Source organism: Protobothrops mucrosquamatus, unplaced genomic scaffold (assembly GCF_001527695.2).
Source record: "Protobothrops mucrosquamatus isolate PMUCROS unplaced genomic scaffold, P.Mucros_1.0 scaffold305, whole genome shotgun sequence".
In the NCBI taxonomy this organism is placed as follows: domain Eukaryota; kingdom Metazoa; phylum Chordata; class Lepidosauria; order Squamata; family Viperidae; genus Protobothrops; species Protobothrops mucrosquamatus.
The window spans coordinates 108,832-132,614 of NW_015386647.1; the positions used below are offsets into that span (position 1 = coordinate 108,832).

Genomic DNA, 23,783 nt, shown 5'->3' on the forward strand with positions numbered 1-23,783 from the left:
GCCGCCGCTGCCGCTCCCCGCCGCGGCTTTCTCGGGCGGCGGAGGGGGCTCCGGGCTGCGCGCGGGGCAGGCGGGAGCCGCAGCTGGGCGAGGGCTCGGCGGCCCCGAGGTCGGGAGCGGGCTGGGCGTGCGGCCTCGTGGCGGCCCCTCCCCAGCCACCAACTCCGCCATGCTCGGCGGCGGCTTCTCCCCTGGCTGAGCGAGTGGGTGGGCGGGCGGGCGGTGGTCCCTTCTTTAGTCAGCGGCCCGGGCGGAAAGGTTGGAGCTGCTCCGGTCGAAGCTCGACAGCCATCCCCTCAGTCCCCGCTGACAGGGAACGGCGGACTTCCGGGACGAAGAGTCTCTTCCGGGTCATCAAGCGCTCACCGAGTCGAATGACCGCGCCTGACCCCGGCTTCGTTCCGAGCGTTCCACCCTTAAAGGGAATCGGAACGAGTAATAATGGAACATAACATTCGGAAAGGTGATCGAGAGACACCGGAAGGAAATACAATAGGCAGCCGTGCCATAAATCCTAACAGTTTACCTAGGTCAGAGGTAGGCAACCTCGGCTCTTTTATGACTCATGGACTTCAACTCCCAGAATTCCTGAGTCAGCTATGCTGACTCAGGAATTCTGGGAGTTGAAGTCCATGAGTCATAAAAGAGCCGAGGTTGCCTACCTCTGACCTAGGCGCTTCTTGGTTTGTATTGGGACGTTCCTAATTCATTTCTTAGTGGAACAAACCGTTTTTGACGCCAAAAAGGCGATGTTTAGAAATTGCGCTGCCACTTTGCTTCACGGAGAAGAGAGAGAAATCGTTTTAATATAATCTGGGCCGTCCTTTTGAGAGAGAAAAGAGAAGTTTACTATATGCCTGTTTTGCAATCACAGGGGCGGCGGGGGCGGCGGAGGGACGGGAGTAGAGATGGCTAAAAAGATGGACTGGTTTTACAAAAGCCTCCACAGAGGTCTAGGCCAGGGGTAGGCAACCTTGGCTCTTTTATGACTCGTGGACTTCAACTCCCAGAATTCCTGAGCCAGCATGGCTGGCTCAGGAATTCTGGGAGTTGAAGTCCACGAGTCATAAAAGAGCCAAGGTTGCCTACCCCTGGTCTGGGCTATTCTCCTCCCCCAATAGTATGTGCAACCTTTTCATGTTATGATCTTAATTCTAAATAAAAGCTTCTTAAGAGCAACAGCTTACTAGTCGTCATCGATGAAATGTAACAGGGCGGAGACCCGATTTTGCGGCAGAAACAGAGCAGAAGATGGAGATTCGGTCACGTCTAGAGATGATGGGTTGGGTAATATAAACACACAGTTCTGCGAAGGGCAAAAACGGAAGGTATTTTAAGGGAATTCGTGGGAAATGACGAAGTTTACTCTCCGAAGCATCTGGAGATCCCAAAACTTCCATTCGCAGCAAGGTTCAACTGCTTTTGCCTCTGCCGCCCCAGAGCCCGCGCGAAGGGAAACCCCCTCCCCTCCTCTGATTACTCCCATCAGTTTGCCTAGCTCTCCTTGCCGTCCGGAGCAGAGCAGGCTGCGCTCTTGCCTTTTGCTTTCTCTATGAGATGGCGAGGGCCGCCCTCTTTCCGGAGAGAGTCGTCCCGATTGGGCCTGTTGGTCCCTTGTCAGGCTTTGGTTCCGGGAGCCTTTTCCGGCGGTGCAATTAGCCGGGGTGGCTGAAGGTGAGAAGCCGATGTCCTTTGGGAGGGTTGCTAATCTTGCAATAATAACCCCTGCTTGTTAACCGGGTTTCCGCCTCGATCTTTTGCCTGTAATGCTTCTCGTTTCGTCATGGGCGTGGGTTGGAGGGTTCTTGGATGGCGCCTCCGAGGACAGAAATTTGTTCTCCAGCAACGGTTTCCCCTTGGCTAGGAAACTAGATGCTAAACTAGAGAACAAGCTATGTATCTTTTAAAAAAAATGGAATCGAAACTGCATGATTTTGAAAAAAAAACCCAACCTATTTTTTGTAGGTACGTTTTTGCCTTGCCTCATTGTTGACTTCTGGCGATTTGGCAGAGATTTCAGGAGTGGTTTGCTATTGCCTCCTTCCTAGGGCAGAGAGAAAGTGACATGCTCAAAGTCACCTAAGCTGGCTTCTTACCTAAAGTGGGACTAGAACTCACAGTCTCCTGGTTTCTAGCCTGGCGCTTGAACGACTAGACCAGAGGTAGGCAACCTTGGCTCTTTTATGACTCGTGGACTTCAACTCCCAGAATTCCTGAGCCAGCCATGCTGAGGGGAAAGGGAGAGGTTTCCAAGTTGAGCCATGCTGGCTCAGGAATTCTGGGAGTTGAAGTCCACGAGTCATAAAAGAGCCAAGGTTGCCTACCCCTGGACTAGACCAAACACCAGGTTTATTCCTGAATTAAATCTATGGTGCATTTTAGTTCTTGATTTCATTTGGTTGAAAATTTCTATTAATGTCCATTGTCCTCTTCCTTCATCCCTCACTTGCTATGTTATTTTCTTATTTATTTACTTTGTTCCTTACTCTTTATCTCTTCCCATTTTCTAGGTGATAGCAATGGCTGGCCGCAGGGTTGCTCTGAAAGCAATAGATTGGGCAGCATTTGCTGAACGAGTGTCAGTTGATCAGAAACCTATGTTTAATGCTTTCAAATCACGTAGCGATGCTATTGCAGCCAAGTGAGTATATTTCTTAGTTTGTAAAGAACACCATGGAAAGAAAAGGAATGACATTAAACCAAATATCTTTGTGATTGGTGAATACATCAGTGGCATTATTTGGATTACATTATTAAATACATGTGTCCAGACTGTGTTGCAGAACTGTTCACTTGCCTCTTATATCAGTGCAACAAAAGACATATTTTAAGGTATAGGTGTACAGTTTATTGAAATGGACATGCTTTCAGATCTAGTGAAATCTATAGGCAGAACTGTTCCTATGATTTTACTATTTAATTTAAATAAAGAGTTAAATAGCTAAATAACAGCAAGATTATATTGATTGCCTCTCAATTATTGTTAGTAAATATGATTACACTAGGTATGAGAAATTTTGGTACAGGCAGTAATCTTGCCCATCCCACAGATCTTTAAACATATCTCCGAGACCGCCTTCTGCCACAGATTCCCTCCCATAGACCGGTACGCTCCCACAGAGTGGGTCTCCTCAGGGTGCCGTCGGCCAAGCAATGTCGGCTGGCGACCCCCAGGGGGAGGGCCTTCTCTGTGGGTGCCCCCACCCTCTGGAACGAACTACCCCCCGAGATCCGGATGATTCCGGATCTCCTTACTTTCCNCAAGCGGGCCTGGCCTAGGGAGGATTTTAAATCGGGTTTTTTAAGAATAATTTTAACTGCACAACTTTAAATATTGGTTTAATTTGGTTTTATCTGGTGGGGGTTGTAAATATGTCTATGTTTTTAAATATGTTGTGAGCCGCCCTGAGTCCCGTTGGGAGAAGGGCGGGATATAAATCAAAATAAATAAATAAATAAACATTCTTTGATATCAAGTTTTTATCGATAACAAACAAAATATCCAGACATTTGTTTTACTTTTCTTGTTGTGAAGATCAAAAATAAAAAAATGACTTTAGAAGAAGGAATAGTCTGAAACATCCAGTAGTTCTGATGTTCTTTTATGTATCTAAATAGGCTTGCATCTTTGCCAGAGACACCACCAGCCATTGACTGGACTTTCTACAGGACTGCAGTTGCAAATTCTACCCTAGTGGATGAATTTGAAAAGAAGGTGAGGCACTTTTAAACTTTTGGGTGTTTGAGGTGTATTCCATTGCATCCAAAGAGACTTGACAGTTCCATAAACACCAATAAAAACTTTCAGAGTAAAAAGATGAAAAACTAAAGACTATACCAGTGTTACTCAAGCTGATAGCACCAAAATTCATCCCTCTCAGCTTCTTTGAAATTACCCCTATTTCATCTTTTAACAATTTACAGAAAGCAAGTAGTGTGGCGGGCAAATCAAATCTCTGAGAGGATGCTATTCTAAAGTACTTCCACAGAGATGTGGCTATAAGCCTTCATATTTCTTACTGGCAAAATATGGGACTCACAAGCAGGTACTTCTGAGACGTTCAAGTCTGGCAGTTCAAAACTGGATGGAAAAAGTGCTTCTATAAGTATTCTCATCTCAAGTTATGTAGTACTTTGCATTGCACTCAGGAGCTAATTGGAAACTAGTTCAGGGCCTAAAGCAAAGTACTGCATTCATGATAAAGCCTAAAGCAAAGTACTGTACTCATATCAAGCAACTGTCAGCACCAAGCCACTGAAACTTTCAAGGATATTCAGAAGTAAATTTGTGTGTAAAGTGGGGTGCAGCTGTTCAAATAAGAGGATGTGGGAATGAATCCCTATTGCAAGATCTTGTTCTAAGTAGGGATGCAACTGCTATATACCAACCAAAGCTAGGCAAAGGCTCTCCTGATCATGGCTTCCTCCTGCCCATGAAGTAATAGTTGGGAAGACCCTGCTTACCTAGGATTCTGATCGTGTAAGGTTCTCACTTAATGACTGGTTAGTTTCTGGATTGTGACGTTAACTGAGACCACCAAGATTGCCATCACTAAGCAATGTGATGTGATGTCATGCTTAAGGACTGAATCACTTAATGACAGAAATTCTGGCCCCAAAAGCTGTTGTAAGCCTAGGACTACTTGTACCAAGATCCAGGTCATAACAATGGTAATCCAGAAGAGTGACCTATATGTCTTAATATCATGCCTTGATCTAAAACCTCACAGAAAAGGGTACTCAAGTTTGCTCTGTTGGTATATCCTGACTATAGTCTCAATACTCTTCTAAAAAAGTAAGGTTAGACATAGGGTGATAGTTGTCAAATGCAGAAAGATCTAGTGAGGGCATCTGTAGGAAAGAATGAACGCCAACCTTTTCAAGGCCTCTTCAAGGGTGCCAGCACCACCACCTCCCTAAGACAGACATTGACCATGCTCCCCTGGATTTCCCAAAGAAGCTAGAGGGGCGAGAGTTGGGTGATCATGTGAGGTGTGCCAGATGAGAATTTCAATAACTTTCAGAAGCCAGGAGTCTGGATAATATGACACAACATTGCTGCAGTCATCTCAGGGGATTTTCCCTATGAAGATTCACGACTTAGGCAAATCTTAGCAATTTCATTGGCAAAGTGCTGGGCTAATTGGTCACACAGCCAGGCAGGAGATCCAGCTGCAGTCCCTTCCCTAGAAGGGAATTGGCTACTCTAACCTGGGCTCCAGATGACAGGCTGCCCAATATAATAAGGGAGGAGAAACCATCAAAACCACTCTCTGAACCTGCAAATCTGGTGAAATTTAAGCACAATTTTTGTAAAATAGTGCATGTGAGCTCACCGCATTTGTATAAGACTTAACGATATCACAAGATTTTCACTTTTTAAAATTAGCCTTAGTGCCTTATTATCTCTTCTTGTAAACTGACTGATCTCGTGGGGCAATATCAGCTAAATTTTAAAACTTGCAAAATCTGTCTTGCAGCAAAATGGCTACCATTTTGGGGATTTTGCCCATTAGAGAACTCCTAAACTTTGAAACTGGCTGTGGTTCTAGGATCCTATGGTTGAAAGATTTATATAACAGGGCAATAAATGCACAAGAGCCTGTGCTTCTAATTCGGTAGTAAAGTACATACTTTTCAATGTCTCTAGATCAATGTCTCTGGATTCAGAGACATTGGAAAGTATGTACTTTACTACTGAATTAGAAACATAGATAGAAGGAAGAAGGTACATGTGGTATGGGTTTGGAAACCAGAAGCTACACATTTCAATTACTGTTTCCTCAATTTTCACAGTTTAAGGCACTGCAGATTCCTCTGCCTGCAGATACTGAAATGGCTAAAATAAGCGCCCAAGAAAAGGAATCTGTAAGTGTTCTGCTATCCTGTTACTGTTTTTTTTTTCCATTGCACATAAATGGTGTTTGCAGAGGTGTCTGCTTGGCATCTTAGCAGATTGCTCATGGATTAATCTTTACTCATGGTGGCATTTGTTAAATTATACTGAACACCATTCCCTCCTTCCCACATTCCATCTGCTTATGGATTGCTACCTTTAGTAATTTCTCTGCTAGGATTGTGCCATTGACAATGGCCAATTTTAACTACAAGAGTTACAGGTCTTACATTGTCTGGAAGAACAAGTTGAAGACCTTCCATTTCTTCCTCCTTAAGATTAAAAGCTGGAAATAATAGATAATAAATAGCATTTCTGAGGTACAAAGTAGAAAATTAGAACATGAATGCAAAAATGAGGGAGAGGAACAATTTCCTTATTTGGCAAATGCTATAATAAAGTTCACTTGGGCTTCATGTATAGTTATTTTCTATGTAATTATCTGTTCTAAATAGCAGTGACTTAGTTGATTTTTGGAGTAATTATGAGACAATTTCCTATTGTACTCATGAGATACAGTATATGGGATGGATGGGTGTTTGAGAGATCTGGTAACTTTGATCTGTCAATCTCAAAAAGGCAGGAAAAGGATTATGAGAACTACCTATATCCAATACGTATTTTATGTACCCATGGATATTTATTTGCAGTGCATGTGTAAATTGGTGCCACTGAAAGCGTGGTATTGTTGACTTTATTATTGGCTATAAAGTTCAGACTGGATAAGCATGATAGCTTAGCATGGATAGCTTCTCTGGAACCAAGGTTCTCTGGAACCAATATTGCTGTCTCTTCTTTCAGGATAAGAATGTTGCTGATTTCATACAGGCTTCTAAAGCCCGCATTGCTGAATACGAGGAGGAGGTAAGCTAGCAATTTTAATTATACAAAAGGACTTTTGCGTTGTACTGTATTTTCTCCTAATAATTTCTGTCCTGCTGGCTTTCAGCATTTCTCTTCATCATGTGTGGGTAATTATGTTTTTTTTCTCTTAAGCTTCAGCAACTGAGAAACATGATCCCTTTTGAAAATATGACATATGAAGATCTACCTGAAAAATTTCGGGATCCTACACTGGACCCAGTAAAATATCCTCATTGGCCACACAAGCTTGCTTCTGAAGTATAAATACTGGCTGTTCAAAAGCATTGTGCAACATCAATGCTTCTTCAGGAATCCATTAATAAAGTAATTGCACATGAGCCTTAGAAATCTGCTTCTTCTTTTCTAAGAATCCTGCAATTTAGCTAATTACTACTATGGTAAGATTGTATGGGTTTGTTACCTCTAACATTCTTATTTTAAAGCCCTAAAAGTTGGAGTAGTTCAGTGTTTGGTTTGGATATGTTTTAATGTTGCATATCCTGGATTAATAATATTGGATTTGTTCAAATATGAATTATGATGAATTAAAAAACCAAATACACTTATATGAAACTGTTTTATGGATTGATGCTTTAACCCTTTGAATATTTACCTTGCAATATATTCCTATTAGGTTTTTTAAAGTATGGTACAGATCACAAACACTCCATTTGCTTTACTTTCAAAACATATGTTTTATTGTACATAATTAAATTCCTACTCCTTCTGAAGTAAATGCCTTATTCTATGCTTGTCTCTATTTTTCTCCTATCTTATTCTACTATTCTATTTAATCTGTAAATTTTTGTGCCCTTGTTCCTATGTCTTTATTTTGTGCCACTATTTTCTTAGCTCTTTAAATGTTTCTTCTCTTTCCCCCCCCTCCCCCCAGATCTTTGGCTCTTATACATCAATCTCAGTCTGTTCACATGTGACAACCTTTTTTTACTCCTCTATAAAGTTGCAAATGTTTTCCCTTTGAAGTTGGCTACGCTGGCATGCCTGTAGGGCAGGAAGAGAGCATCTCGTATTTTCAAAAGAAAGCGAATTATTTAAAGACAGCCGATGCTATTTAAATGGTTTACTTTGTGGAAAGTGAAGACTGGGCAATTTCACATGGAAATTGGATAGCCATATCTGTTTCTGGAGCCTATACACTTTTTTTCCAGAGGCATGTTGCCATCGGGACTGGCAGCACATCCAAAGGCTAGAGATAATGGAAGCATGCTCCAGAAATATACGAGCTACTTGCTTCCTCAGCTTTCACAGTTTGTTAATTGCTGTTTAGTCACTGCCAATTTTTGAAGAGTCTACTGGAAAGAAGTTTGTTTTCTTACAGTGAAAATTGATGTTCCTTTAGGACTGATCTCCCAGAACCTCTCTAAATCTCTTATATAATAAAAATGTTATTCTATATCATTTCCTCGGAATTTAACATCTGTGGGCATATATGCTAAAATATCATGCTATTAGAAATATCCTAGCACATTGCTAACAAAAAGACCCAAATCAGTATTCGACTAACAATAAAAATGTCTAGCTTACTAATTACTAAAAATAAGGAAGAAGAATCATTCCAGTGTATTTTTAGAGAGTCGGGTTCATAAGGCATCAAGCCCATGTGCAATGAGAGATTATGTATTTATTTCCTTTTTACTTACTGTGATATCTATGCTCCTCAATTCTTGAAGAGTCTGAATGGCTGATGTAAACCAGCCCATAGAGTTAAAAAAACATAGTTAGTATTAAGCATTCATCATAAAAATATTCTACTAGATGTACTTCCAAATGCAGAGGACCAAATCTCAGCATTCCCCAGCCCTCTCCTGAAGTGTCGGGTCTTCAGAACCTCAAGGTAGAATGGGTCGTCAAAAGCACAAAGATTCGTGCAGATTGAATTGAAAAACTGATGGAAGGAAGATATGAAAAGAGTATCTCATAGCACTTTGCTCTCTCTCGGGACCAGCTTTCTGAATTACCAGCAACATTATGAGGCTTTTGGTCAGGCCAATTGAATGAGCTAACAAAAAGGACAGGAGTTTCACAGGGGAATTCAACTGAAGAGAGGGAAAAGGCAGATGACTGGGAGAGGACAGACCACACTGATTCTTTGCTTTGATCTTTGAAGGAGGAACTTGGTTTCAAAAGGAATTAAATAACACAGCTGACAAAAGGAAGGAGCTGCAACTCAAGATAAGTAAAGAAATGAATGAGAAGAATTTGACCAACATAAATAAATTTAAGATTCCAGGATCAGGCATGGGACAACGGAGAGTCTTGAAGAAACTTGTAGTCATCTTGGAGCCCTTTTTTGTGGATTCATGATAGACTGGCAGAGAGCCAGAAGAGTGGATATAGGATCTGCTATGTTCAAAAAGGACCACAGGATGAAACAAAAAACCCAGAACCTGACAAACTACAGACTGGTCATCTTAATGTCCATATAAATCTCTGGACAGGTCATTGAGGTGCCAGTTTGTGAGCATTTAGAAAGGGATGCATTGCTTCTCAGCTGCCAGAATGGGTTTATTCAGAATAAGTCATGCCAAATCAACCTGATCATCTTTTTTTGATACAAGCTGGCCACGCTAATGGAATAATGTAGAACAGTCTCCCATTAGATTGTAACTGGGTAAAATATTTTCAATATAAAGGCTAGCACCAGAGTATGGCGAATTTTAAATCATGGTGGTTCTATTTATTCATCACTTGGTTAGATGTATGTGGCAGAGAGCACACATGTGCCTGCCTGGGATGTAGTGGGACTGGCCCTTGCGCCCAACATCAAAAAGTGTCTCTAAGCTTTTCCCCTTCATTACCTTCTGTATCTTCCTGCCACTCTTGCTCAGAACTATGACCAGGAACTCTTCCCCAAAGAAATCCTCCTGAGTGCTGAATTACATAGGGTTGGCTAAAGTGGAGATTTCTTTCCCTGCTTTCTGTCCTTTCAGTAATTTATTAAATTGCTTTTAGAATGAAAGTCAGTGATTGTAGAGGGAAAAGAAATGATTTTTACACCACTATCAAAGCAAAAAAGGGTGAAGTGTGTCTTACGTCTATAACACAGAGATAAGATTTGGAAGAGGCTAACACAGACACTTCCCTGATTCATAGGAGTATAGGAAGAGAGAGGAGTCCAGCACAATCAGATTTGGAATATACTCTTATTATAGCCTATCTCAATAAATCTGGTTTTAGTCTTCCTGTGGTGTTGATTTTTTTTTTTTTGGTCTGGCCTATCTGGTGGTCTAACCCTGGTTTAATACAAATCAAAATCTTTATTATCTATTAAAATAAAAACAAAACTACAGTTGAAAGAACAAAAACTGAAATCTAAATAAAAAATTACCCATTGCCTGCTGCTCTGGCCAAAAACATACCTGCACATGCACACAGAGAACAAAGGTGCCATTAATTCAAATAGCATTCTGGCCAGGTTCTACTTTAAAGAAAACTTGCTATAATCATTTATAGAACCTGATTCCTCAACTCATTGTAATACATTAAATCCGTTCCTCACTATCTTATTACTATTCTGTTGGTTAGGCTATAGTCGTACATAGGTCACTGATGGCATTGCTGCATTTCTGTTGAAAGGGACCATGCTGATAACTTATTTCCAAGAGCTTCTAGGCTAGAAAAAGGATTAAAAGGTAGCCATTCTAAAATCTCCTCGCTTTTCTATGACTGGAACCACATCCCTTCTCTTCCAATTACTGAGAAAAGACAACAGGTAAGGGACACACAAACAGTTTCAAACAAACATTAATGGAGAATTGATTCAACTGCTGAGAGATCTTGTCTTGATCATTATCCCCTACATCCCCAAGGAACTCTGGGGCATGCTTTAAAGATAGCACCTTATGATACAGAAACATCTACACCAATTTTCCCCACTCTGTTTTCACAAATTTGTCAGACAAAATGTGGAACACCNGGGACACACAAACAGTTTCAAACAAACATTAATGGAGAATTGATTCAACTGCTGAGAGATCTTGTCTTGATCATTATCCCCTACATCCCCAAGGAACTCTGGGGCATGCTTTAAAGATAGCACCTTATGATACAGAAACATCTACACCAATTTTCCCCACTCTGTTTTCACAAATTTGTCAGACAAAATGTGGAACACCATATTAAAGAAATTTTTTTATTTCATAAAGTTCTGAGGGAAATTATGCACTAGACTTGTTTGTCTTTTAAATATATTTTCTTATGTATGTATCAATATTTTACCCCATAATTCATTATTTTTTTCTTCGATTGTCCCTTGGGTAATTTTAGGATTTAAAAAAATCCTCGTCAGCCCACTACCTTCTTTGACAGCATAACCAGTCTCTTTGACAACACTGCCCTATCTAGCATGAGTTTGGACCACTAATGCCACAGTTTATATAATATTGACCTACTACAGGGCTGTAAAACTCGCAATGTCACATGACGTGTCGCGACGTATCGTGACTTTTTTGCCATTGCCGGCAATGGGGTGGGCGCGGTTTTGCTATGATGCATCCGTCCCACGGGCCAGCAGTCTGACCCCCCTGATCTACTAAAAGGTAGTTCCTCCTGAAAGCTTTATGGTTTAGCTGAAACGGTAATGCTCTTGAAGCAACTACAATGATACTGAGGTTAGCAAATAGATTTTTAAAAAGATTTCTACATGATCTTGACAAGTTCTTTTATATTTGTACTGTCTTGATCATGCATTAGATACCCGCATGCACACATATGCCTCATAATGTGGTTTACATTCAGATGTAATTAAAGAAATAGGAAAAAAGAAAAGGGAACAGCACCAAAAATGGTCAGAAGAAGAAAAGAAGCTGAAGGGATTTTATTGTGCTTATGATTTTAGTATGTTTAAGTTTGACATTAGCATTTATTTTATATATAGTAACCATTTTATATTGATACTTATAGTGTTATCATGTAATCATTGTTTTGTTATTTTGTAATCATTATTTTGTAGTTAATTGCTTGATCAGATGCTTTATATATATATTGGAAAAGTAAGGGCTTCATGCTTTAGGTATAGGTGATTGCTTATATGAAAAGAGCACAGTAAGGGGAGGGGGGAAAGGAGTTAACGGATGGAGCCTGGGTTGCTGTGTATGAGTCATCATCTAGGAATTATTTTTTTGTGTCATCTTATGCCTGGTACCAAGACCAGATCTTTTTGTTCTGAAAAGGTATAAAAGGTGGAAGACATCTTTTCTGGTTGTTGCCTTCATCTCTCTACCAGCCACGAAGAGAGATGGGGTCACCCAACTCTATTTTGATCAAAATAAAAGTTGTTTGCTTGCTGAAACCTCGACTCAGGAGTTTCTTTGGCTCTTTTAAATTCCTGAGTAATGCTAGGGCAATTGTGAGGCTAAGTGGAAAAACCTTACAAAGCCATCTTCAGACCCTGCCTGAAGGATAAATTAGTAGTTCAACTCCACTGTCAAAACACTTTCCTCAAGGATCAGTTACAGATATCAACATTTACAGCGTTTTGCATTCATAAGATTCAAGTACAATTTATTTCTTTATAATACTTTCCTCCTGTCTTGCCACTGAGATCAAGTAGGAGGCTAAAGTTTTTAAAATAGATCAGGTCAGGGGCATCCACAAGATATGGCTGGGGGGAAAAAGTCAAGATGGTGGACATGATGGTGCAATCAAAGCTCTGCTCATTTTTTATGTGCATTAATTTGCAAGGATGGTTGGTAAGGTTTTCATTTCCATAATAGCTTTTCATGTGATGAACATTTAGGTGGAAGAGATCTTGAAGATGAGCTTATTGGCTAAGGACTACGGATGAAAGGATGTCTTGGGACCAGAGCCAAACATTCTCCAGAAGAAAAGGAAACAAGATCTAGATCTGAGTGGAGGTTGAAATGCCTCTGGTTTTCCTGAACAGGATCTACAGATTAGACCCAATTCAATGTTTAAAGCGTTGTTGGGCTAGCACTTCCCCTCACCCTGGATTGGGAGCATATACTGAGGCAGGCAGTAAATTGTTGAAAATGCTTAAGTGTCATGTATACCAAGGCGTATTTCAATTATAGGAGAAGTAGAAGCTTGAAAGCTCATTTTTTAAAATACGGTTGTCTACGTGTGATATGAACACAGACTGGAGGCTGCTTGTCATAATGTGATGAAGGGGAAATTAGCACAATCGTGCTACATGTGTACATTCTATGACCTGGCGCCATCAAAATATAGCAAGCTGGTCCCAGACTATACTTCAGCTTGTCCACTGCACCACAATGAAGGCTATAAAACCAAGGGATAAGATCAAGCGGATATAACAAAGGCACTTCCCCAAATGGACATATTTGTCCTGTATGGCAGGGCCAGAAACCTCCTTGCCTTCTTCCAGAGCCAGGTGCTTCTTGATCTGTTGCAGCTCCAGGCTCAGCTGTTTCAGAAACACAAGGCTGTCTGTGTTGTCATTTTCCACCAAAGGAAACTCCCTTGTTGGTTTGTTCTCCATGACTATCTCTTCTCCTATATGGGAAAAAGTGAGAGGCAATAAAGTATTATTGCCTTAAAAGAAATCAGGAGATTCTTTCTAGGCCAGGAGTGGCATTTTTAAAACAAATTGTGTGCCACACAGAATGGCTGACGTGCCAGAGAGGAGCGTGCTGTGGTGAATGTGCACATCACAAAAGGAGCGTGCTGTGGTGAGTGTGCCCGTCACAAAAGATACCAAGGTCATGTAGTGAGAAAGTTCTCCAGTTACCTCCAAGATGTAGTGTTCACTCCCTGGTTTACATTGGAGGCAGCAAGCAATTGGGTGGAGGCACTCAAGTAGTGGAGGGAGCAGCCTCAGCAATTTGCCATTTGGCAAATGACCAATATGATCTTTGTTCTGAATATTAGCGAAATAGTGCTTAAGATTGGACCAGGAAGGGGAACATCCAGATTCAAGTCCACCCTCAGCCACAAAACTCATGGGGTGATTTTAGACTACATACACATTCTCTCAGTTCACTCTATCTCACTGAACGGTTATTGTGAGGAAAAATGGGAGGAGAACAGGTTATGGGCATAGCTGAGTGTTCCTGAAGGGAAAATGAGAGGTAAACCTAAAAATTAGAAATAATATTAAGGAAATGGGCAACCATTCCTATGGCATCCATTTTGTCAGAACCCCCATTCTCACATGACCAAATGGGCCCCCTGACCTATAGACCTGTCTGCATCCCTCTGCACTTTCTCCTTCTGCCGCTTGTTTGTGTGTTGGCTAAAGCTCACCTACATCCGTGACAGAGTCCTCTGCTTTTATTTTTTCCTTTCGCAAGAATTTTCTTATAAAGTTCTTGGTCTTGAACGATGGGAACTTTGAATTCTGCTCCTTGAAATATTCCATGCAGGCATTCTCTAGGATGCCAAGGACCATAAATGCGAAGATTCCAGTAAAAAATATTGCTGTGGAGAAGAAGAAACAGCCCTGATTAGTTGTCTCCACTCTTCTAGCCTTTAAAGAAAACAAGAGACAGGCAGGCAGCCATTATCAGTCTAACAAGCCATTTCTTTTATTTATTTACATATTTATATAGTATAGCAGCTGGGTGGTGTAGTCGTTAGAATGCCACCTTTGATGTGGGAAACCAGGGTTTCTAATCTCAGCTAGCACCCACCTTACCGGTAGGGATTCTTGGGCAAAGATCACTTAATGCATCACCTGCCTGTCTCAAATATGAGAGTGACATGAACTAGGACAGTCATGCCAGCTTGGATGTCACCTGGATTAACAAAGTCCATGTCAAATGTTGGAGAACCAGGTCAATCTGACGATGAGTATGCTATGGGATCAAACCATACATGGATGAGACATGAGAACCTGGAACTGATGGAATCTTATTTATTTGTTAAATTTATATGCTGCCCATTTCCCCAATAGAATGACTCCAGACAGCTTATATAATGTAAAAAGATAAAAAGAAAAGCAATTTACTATTTTAAAACTATGCACATTAAAAATGTAAAACTATGCTGAAAACCAGAATCAAGAAGATGGATGGGGACAGGGATGAGGTCTTTTACCCTGTCAACCACCTCCAGGGGTGAAGAGCAACCCCTTGTGGCCCTAAGCCAACTAGCAAAACCAAGTTTAATGCCCTTCTGGAAGGCAAAAGGTAGTCCCAACCACGAAGCTAACCTTCAAACCCCTCTGTTAACAATCTATTGTTGCACTGAACTTACAGAAAGTCGATAAGCAGCTTCTATTCCCTCATAAACTCACTACAATCATTGTCTCTGATCCATCCAGGATCAAATACTATTGACTTCCACTTTATCATCTTTGCTTTTCTTTAAAATAGCTTTAAAATTGCTTTCTTTAAAAGGAAGGTGACCATTGAGAATATCTCCATAATACTTGTACAACAAATCTTCCACAAATTGGAACCCAATATATCTTTATAGCCATTCTCTAATTACATATGATGTCTCCATTCTGCAAATTTTATCAGTTTTTCTGAGAAAGTCAAGTTCATCAATGCCCCCTTCAACCTTATCTAACAATTATATTACTATATTTTTCCTTTTCCCAACTTAGATAGCAGCACAGAGTAATGGCTCTTACGTCAATGAGTTCTGTCCCATGTCAGGGTGACACTTTGCTGTGTCCTACAGAAATCTTTTAGGTTTTAATTCCATGTGGCCATCCCTTATTAAGTTTTCTAGTGAAATATATAGATGTTTTATACAATATCGAAGACCCATGACATATGAATGATTCACACATGTTACTTGCTAAAAATGATGAGTAATCAGCCCTAACTGTTCCAAGGAGTCTACTATTTAATATTCCACATGATTAGGTAGTTACCTATTACTGGTGGATAATCTGATGTTGGTGGTAGCTTGTCAATAAGCATCGTAGACAAAAATGAAACCTGCAAGATCAGGGTCACTTTGAAGGCAATCTTTTCTGTAGGAGAGCAAAAAGCGCAAGAAATAGCCATATCCAGCAAAAAGAGAACAAATATTGGCAGAATCACAATTAATTCATGTAGAATGGATCTCCTCTTCATAGCAATCTGTAAAAAGAAAAGGTAGTAAAGTAACACAACATTTCCAGGACGAGCATAAATTTCAGTTGTACAAACTGCTAAATCATCCCAAGGCTAGGCTTAGCTGATTGTCTAAATCATGGTTGTCCAACTTTTTAGCTTGTCTGGGCCACACTGAGTGAAGAGGAATTGTCTTGGGCGGCATATAAAATATCTAACACAGTAAATATGTATAAATAACAGATAATAATGTTAAAAGTTTATGATCTTATGGGGCCATATTACTAGCTGTCCAGAGCTGCGTGACCTGTGGACCAGGGTTGCACATGCCTGGTCTAAACCTACTCTAGGTCCAAGCAAGGATGTCAAGAGAGAAATTAAAAGGTCAAGATGGCAGCTGCAACTGCTCAATAGAAACCTGTTTCTTTTTATGCACTTCAGAGGGCTTTTGCTTACATGCCAGAGCCACCATCTTGACTATTTCCTGCTGTCTCCTCCTCCCTCACAGATGCTCCTGGGTCCATGATTTTGGTTTTGACAGCTTCAACACTCAACCAGTGAAGTGGTATACCTCAGCAATTATTTCATTGCTGGATGGTGAAGTGGGGTTAAATCATAGCAACTAACGCTCATGTTCCAGATGTAAAACAGATCAGCTGGAGTGGCTGCTATCCAGAATCAGTCCTGTCACTGTTCTGAACTCTTATTTTAGAAGAAAAATTGTTGAAGATAAAAATGGCTCAGGGATAGGATGGGAGCAGGAAATCAGCCTTATTCTATGATTTGCATAGTGATTCCAACATAAACTGTACCCAAACGCAACTTAAACAAAAACAATAGGAGAGGGATTAATCTCAGGCAAACAGCCATCCAACCTTTATGGTAGGTGAGGTTTCAACTGGGGAAAACAGCAGAAAACCACTTTTTTCAGTTGGCCATTGGGCTGTCCATGGATAAGTTACATGAGAAAGTCTAACATTAGTCTTGATTTTAGCAACTTAAAAATGGATGAGACCATAATCTTTCCTTTTCAAGAAATATTTAATATTCTCATACTCTGGGAAATGATAGAACAGCCAATAGGGACTGAATTAATGCAAACTGCCGCTGGAGAGATTCTGAAATTGATCACTAATGCTAGGATCATTTCGTGCTCCAATTTCTAATTGAAAAAATTGTGAGCGATTTCTCTTTGAACAGTTTGTTAGGCAAAGATCCAGCAAGAATTTTATCTTGTTGACAGAAAAAAAGATCCATTAGGAAAAAAAAAAGGTTTGGAGGCTCAGCCAGATGAAAACAGGACAAAAGAGGGAATTATGGTTTTATTGAAAACAAAATGTTTTCAGAACCTAGGCAGAATCTGATGGTTTGGTTCTGCCTCTCTGATTTGCAGCAAAATATCCGCTATGGTCTGCAGTAATGCCCTTTTTGTATATGAAGTAACATAGCATCTTTTTCCAAAACACAGTGAAGAATGCAATTTAATATCTGCGGTGAGAATGAAGCAGTAACCCCATAAATGCAGTTGGAGGAGGACAAGATAGAAAGACAGCACTGTATTTGTTGTCTTTGTTTAATTTTTGGTTTCAGATCCTGTCTTTAAATTACCGGTAAGAACTCGAGGCAGTATAAAAAACACTTCCTCATCCTATTTTTCTGTGCGCTATTTATCTATTTCTTTATCTATTTAATATACCGCCTTTACTCTTTTTATAAACAACTAAAGGCAGCGAATAGTATTACTTAAAAAGTAATACTTTCTTAGAAAGTATTTCTTCACAGAAAGAGCAAAGTGGAAGCTTGGAACGAACCTCCGGTGGAAGCAGGGGTCAGTCAGTCAGGTATCTGAATTTAAACATGTTTGGGATAAGCACATGTCCATCATCTGACAAAAGTTAAAATAATAATAATAATAATAATAATAATAATAATAAATAAATAAATAAATAAATAAAATATAAAAATAATAATTAAAATTAATAAACAACTCAATAAATTAAAAAGAAAACAAAAAACAAATAAACTCAAAGGGCAGATTTGATGGACCACTAGGTCTTTTTTCTGCTGTCAGTTTTCTATGTTTTTAACATACCTAATTAGTATTCTTGTAACATTGGTTGAGCAGAGAAAGAGAGAATGAACCAAAGTCACCCAGCGACTTGCATGGCTAAGTGGCGGGGGGGGGGGGGCTTGAACCTGAGTATTTATTTGAACATCTTTGACGATATAGATGGCATAAACATTTATTTTGGCTTGCTACCTAATACTCCTTCTGCCTCCTATTTCCCCCCAAACAACAACTCTGTGGGACCTATGAGTTGTAGTCCTACTTTAGGCAAGAAAGCCAGCTGAGTAACTTCAGGCCATGAGCTGGGCCTGAGAGAACTGACCCAAGCTTACCCAGATGGCTTTCTTGCCTAAAGTAGGACTAGAACTCACAGTCTCCTGCTTTCTCACCCGGTGCCTTTACCACTAGACCAAACTGGCTGACCATATATCCATATATACAGTACCTACTTTTCCCATGTTGGAATAACATATTAAATTCTACAATCCATTAGCATTGTGGTTGCAAGTTCTAGCATCTTCCCTTTTCTGAAATCCAGTGTTCAAATGGAAAATGATGTCCAAATCATGGTTTCTTCAATTCTATGCCCATGATAACAATTCTTTTTAAAAAAATTAAAAAAAAATACTACCTATTCTCAATTTCTTGTGGAAAGCCAAAATCTCTTTTCTATCCTTCTCTTAAGACCTGGCCTTACTCTACCTGATTTCACTATTGGAAAGTATCAGTGTGATTTCCAATCAGTTTCCAAACCCTACAAGGAAGCCACTTGGTTTGAGTTGTCTTGTTTATATGCCCCCTCCCCAATGAAGATTCCACACATAAAACTCAGAGCATGCTAACTTTGAAAGGCATTGCACTGGATAATGTATAGATTGATTGTAGGGATGGAGACAGAACTATCTGGGTTTGGGGGAAAATACTGTCAAAAGGATGGGAATAGAGCAGTGACGGCGAACCTTTTAGAGACTGAGTGCCCCAAAACTGGCCCCGCCCCTGTTCCACCTCCCTGCTCCACCCCCGCTCTGCCCCCCCACCCCACAGGACCACTCACCGCCTCCAGGGCCCACTGCAGATCACCCAGGCAGCCCAGCAGTGCTATGGCGGCCACACCCTCTGCCCACGTCCTGCAGAATCAACTGCATGATGGGGTGTGAGGGCAGAGTCTTGTCTACGCTGCTTGGCTGCCATGTCCTTGGCTGCGCTGCTCCATGTGGGCCACGCTCGAGGGCGACTCTCCTTCAGGGGGGTTGCTGGAGAGGAGGGGGTCGTGGGGGGAGGCAAGGCTGGGGCAACAGCAAGTGTGCCCAAAGAGAGGGCTCCAAGTGCCGCCTCTGGCACCCGTGCTATAGGTTCGCCACCACTGGTATAGAGTATGCATCATGTATTTATCCCTGGGGTATTTTCCTTGTAAATTTGCATAGGACTGTTCCCTTATCATTTTGCCAAGCTTCCATCAAGAGAAACACCAGCACCAATACAGTAACTATTAGCTTTGCTTATTTCAGTGGCATTATCAGCACTCATTAACAGAATCTTTCAAATTACATTAACAGAACCTTGCAAGTTGGAAAGTGCAGTCTTCCCCGCCACCTTTACAGCCTAAGAAACTAGGGAGGGTCTCTTCTGAGACGTCTGCCATTCCCACATTCCTTCTGAGGGCCCAGGTGTTGCTTGTCTGATTGGTCCCCTGGCTGTGGCTCTTTCCCGTCTCCCAAGCTTGCTCCCACCTATCATTACATCATCTGACAAAGAAGATGTATAGTAAATGCATTAATAAACCATACCTCATAGATGACTGAACTGTATTTGGAGACGCCATAAATTTGAGCTTCCTCAGTGATCCTCACATTCTCAAACTTCCACTCTCCACCGGCTAAATAATGGCGGCGACTGTCTTGGTTTGTCTTTTGGGAAGTTTTAACGCTTTTCATCTTCACTTCATTTTCTGGAAAGAATATAAGACCCATGACCCAGAGGACTGCCAATTCAGGACAGTCTGAACAAAGACAGTCCTATACTGAATATATAGGAGGTTCATCCCTTTCCTGTTATCCTCCAAGTATACAGCTAATCCTCGACTTATAAGCGTTCATTTAACAACCATTCAAAGTTACAATGGCACTGAAAAAAGTGACTTACTGCTGGTCCTCACACTTACGACCGCCACAGCAACCTCAGAGTCACATGATCAAAATTCAGGTCCTTGGCAACAAGCATGTATTTGTGACAGTTGCAGTGTCCCAGGGTCCTGTGTCCCTGTGTCCCAGGGTCCTGTGTGATCACCATTTGCAACTGGTGGTTTCTGTGTGATCACCATTTCCCAGCTGGTTTCTGACAAGCAAAGTCAATGGGGGGGAAGCCGGATTTGCTTAACAACACTGTGATCCATTTAACAACTGCAGTGTTTCATTTAACAGCCAAGATTTTAAAACTGGGCATGACTCACTTAACAACCACGTTGTTGGCCCTAATTGTGGGTTGTAATTTGTAATCTTTCCTCCAGGGAAAGATTGAAGGCAAAAGAGGTCCAGGCAGAAGAAGAACATCATGACTTCAAAATCTAAGGGACTGGTTTGGACAAAACTCAGCAGCACTTTTTCGTGCGGCTGCTGATAAAAACAGGATCGCCAACATGATCGCCAACGTCCGATAACGTATATGGCACAAGAAGAAGAAGAATTTGAGGACCACCTGTATTGGGATAGCATTTCCCAAATGTCTGGCCATGACATCTGAGAAGCGGCCAGATTGGGAAGTCTGATATAAAATATATCCATAAAACAAAATGAAAACTGATAATTCCATTAAGATGTTATATTCTGTACTATGGGCTGAAATCTTTCCTTTAGTGATTAGTGATGGAAATGAGCAATAATCACATATGAATGTATACATGTACTGTACCTATATAAATTTATGGGGCAGCCCAACTCACAAATTTCAGTGAAACAAGTATAAAATCAAGAAAAATAAAACAACAAATAAATTAAAGTTAGCCTACATCATTCAGTACCCCAAACCTTTACAAATGGGCTCATCCACCGCCTGGCCCAAAGTCTTACAAAAGCGATCAGAATCCGGGTGGGTGAGACAATAAGAATCAGCTGATCCAAGACAGGCACTGTGATAGAGAAAGCACACTTCCTGTCTTCTAATAGATGATGTGGAGAAAGAGCAAAAACGTGAGTTCTATATTAACAAAATAAGAAAACATAAAGCAGATACATTGCAGACTGCAGCAATGGCAGGCTGACATGCAGAAACCAGAGAGATATGGAGAATGTGTGCATGAGTATAGCTTCAGAAGTCTATGTAGAAAGGAAGGGCAAGCAAAATTTATGATAAGCCATAATTGCACGGTGCTCCTCTAAGATACCTTCATGTAATGTTGGCACTATAGTTAAGTTGCACTTTTGCTCATCAAAAGGAAATGGGTGGATATCCAAGTTGCAGGCAGATGTGAGCTGATGTGCTTGAAATAAAGAAATGGAGCCATCAAAGGATACACCAATAAAATGGCTAACCATGTACTTATCTTCATCTGCCCTGAAAGAAAAATATTGTAATTAATAAAAGTTTGTGTTTTGCACATATTAGACAATATTGCTGTCGAATATGTGCAAAATAGATATAAGGAAATCTCTTTAATGGCACAACAATCAAAATATGTGAGAAAATTTCTTCATTGGTATAATCATCAACTAGCCAGCCACAAAATCCAATTGACACAAATGACAGAATTTAAATTTTCCTGATGCTGATGCTAGAGATGGTTTGGTTTTGATCATAATTTAACCCTGTAATATAATACTACCAGTATAATACCTATAATATTGAATTGATGTCAGGCCCACTAACCAAAATAGAGCTGGATAATGTTCCTGCCCCATAAATTAGTAAAAACAAGAATCTCAAGTAATCTGTTTTCTACAGCTGCTTTGAATTAACCAAATAGTCAGATTTGTAAGAAACCCTGTTCTAAGGAATGTTAAATTGTATCAGAACTGGGTGCAAAATTCACTGGATCTGTCTGAAAGATTGGCAGTGGGTGCCAAAACTCTGCTTTTCTTTATGGTATTCCAAATGTCTAGATGTGGGAATGAATTAGAACTTTGAGTCAATGTGTATAAATGTAGCAGTCAATACTGTTAGTACTGTAATACTTATTACTGAGAATTTTTTCTAAAAATGAAGTTTTAAAAAATATATTTAAAAGGTAAGGAAAATAGAAAAGATACTGTTCATCTATGAAAATGTGAGGAGTCCAAAAAAGGTTCACAGGAAGAGTGATACTGGTAATGTTACAGAAGTCCAAAGGGTTCCAGCTGATAAATTCATTTTTCCAGACCTAATAATAAAGAACAAAGGAATAATTTAAAAGGTGTATATTATCTTTTTTAAAACACTAATCTAGGTTTTTAGAAAATACAGATATCTTTGCTACTGGTAGAAGAGCAAAGTGAGTACCCTTACCATATATAGCCAGAAGTAGAATGTGACCACTTGTAATTTTTCCTGCTGCAAAGGAAGAAAAAAGAAAAAAAAATGAACGCATCCTTCTTCCAGCCTTCAGAAATCGGACATAATCCACAGTTTAGTCAGCCATATGCCATGCGCCATATTGCATCAATGGAAATCTTTTCACAGTAAGTGTATTTCTCTGATCACAGGGAATGCCTCTGAGACCGTCGGGGAAATGCCATGATGGATCTGTCAATTAACCAGTGGAACAACCTGCCTCCAGAAGCGGTGAATGCTCCAACACTGGAAGTTTTTAAGAAGAGACTGGACAGCAATTTGTCCGAAATGGTATAGGGTTTCCTGCCTGAGCAGGGGGTTGGACTAGATGACCTTCAAGGTCCCTTCCAACTTTACTATTATTATTATTATTAATAGTATGTGTGATTATGTGTATTTGTGTGTACAAATCAAGTTCATTGTTGCAGGGGAGTGGAGTGGAAAAAAAAGATGATTTACATATACATATACACATAATCACATGCACACATACTGACAGATCCATCATGGCATTCCATGATAGTCTCAACTGGATCTACCTTTCTAGAAGACGCAAGCATTCGGCTTGTCTCCTTCTAACAAATCATACATATGAGAAAGTCTTAATTCTCCTTTCCCAACTAACGCTTTTACAGTATCTCTGTTCACTGTTTGCATCACTTTTGCTACGAACTGCAGACACAGCAATCATTCTCTCTTACCACCGAAAGAATGGAGATGAGAGTGAAATCAAGGCCAACTTCCAAAGTCTCTTCCCAATTCTTCTTTGGTATAGAATATAAAAGGAGTTCCTTCTTGGAGGAGATGTTCAGGTACTCGACCACATCATGATATGTACAGATCTGTTTCATGCTAGCATCTAGGAAGCACAATGTGGAAATCAACAAACACGTTCTTTGGTGTGTGTGTTTTTTAAAACAGAATAATGCAACACTATTCTCCTTTATGGATGGATAAAACATTCCAGCGTCCTTTGAATGTTTTGTAGCAATAAGAATAGCACTTTTAGACCCATAGAGCTTTACAGCCCTCTCTATGCGATTTACAGAGTCAGCATATTGCCCCCAACAATCTGGGTCCTCATTTTACCAACTTTATATCTCACACACTTCTTCTATCTATGTGTGGGTGTATTTCTCAACTTTGGTGAAATCGTATAATAAAATCAATAACACAAACAATGTTTTTGTTCCTTAGCATGGGCCACATGAAATGGACCGTCCACATAATTGTTAAATAAGAACCTCAAGAAGGTATACATTCTTGCTGCTTGTTCATTTTGCTTTCTCAAACATTTAAACATCATTAATCTTATTTTGAAAAACAATATATCAAGGATGGGATGTTTTTCCTGCAGAGTATAAGTTGCTCACCTCTACTTGCCATCCTTGCTATCCTTCACTCCAGTCTTAACCCCTGAATGCAC

At 40.4% G+C, this 23,783-nt stretch overlaps 2 protein-coding genes across 2 annotated transcripts; one reads left to right on the forward strand and one right to left on the reverse strand.

Moving 5' to 3' along the window:
- Nucleotides 1-1,577: 1,577 nt before the first annotated feature.
- On the forward strand, nt 1,578-7,102 carry ATP5PD (ATP synthase peripheral stalk subunit d). Its single transcript, XM_015815047.1, has 6 exons — nt 1,578-1,674; nt 2,511-2,641; nt 3,619-3,715; nt 5,797-5,868; nt 6,698-6,760; nt 6,893-7,102. Exons 2-6 carry the CDS (start codon nt 2,520-2,522, stop codon nt 7,022-7,024), a joined length of 486 nt encoding a protein of 161 aa, XP_015670533.1. The 5' UTR covers nt 1,578-1,674; nt 2,511-2,519; the 3' UTR covers nt 7,025-7,102.
- A 5,890-nt stretch (nt 7,103-12,992) lies between these two features.
- On the reverse strand, nt 12,993-23,743 carry LOC107286658 (5-hydroxytryptamine receptor 3A). Its single transcript, XM_015815053.1, has 8 exons — nt 23,731-23,743; nt 23,059-23,216; nt 22,078-22,187; nt 21,216-21,385; nt 19,624-19,784; nt 15,585-15,795; nt 14,006-14,179; nt 12,993-13,255 (listed from the first exon to the last, which is right to left on the reverse strand). The coding sequence occupies exons 1-8, from the start codon at nt 23,741-23,743 to the stop codon at nt 12,993-12,995; spliced, it is 1,260 nt and encodes a 419-aa protein (XP_015670539.1).
- Nucleotides 23,744-23,783: the final 40 nt, after the last annotated feature.

Bases quoted from the DNA above. Each gene is read 5' to 3' on its own strand.
- ATP5PD (XM_015815047.1), top strand. From the start codon at position 2,520: ATGGCTGGCCGCAGGGTTGCTCTGAAAGCAATAGATTGGGCAGCATTT. The intron at 5,869-6,697 runs GTAAGTGTTCTG...CTCTTCTTTCAG, and splicing joins GCGCCCAAGAAAAGGAATCT to GATAAGAATGTTGCTGATTT. The intron at 6,761-6,892 runs GTAAGCTAGCAA...TTTTCTCTTAAG, and splicing joins TTGCTGAATACGAGGAGGAG to CTTCAGCAACTGAGAAACAT.
- LOC107286658 (XM_015815053.1), bottom strand. The intron at 22,188-23,058 runs GTAAGAGAGAAT...CTTTATTATTAG, and splicing joins TCATCTCCATTCTTTCGGTG to GTCTGGAAAAATGAATTTAT. The intron at 13,256-14,005 runs GTGAGCTTTAGC...TTTCCCATATAG, and splicing joins GGACTCTGTCACGGATGTAG to GAGAAGAGATAGTCATGGAG.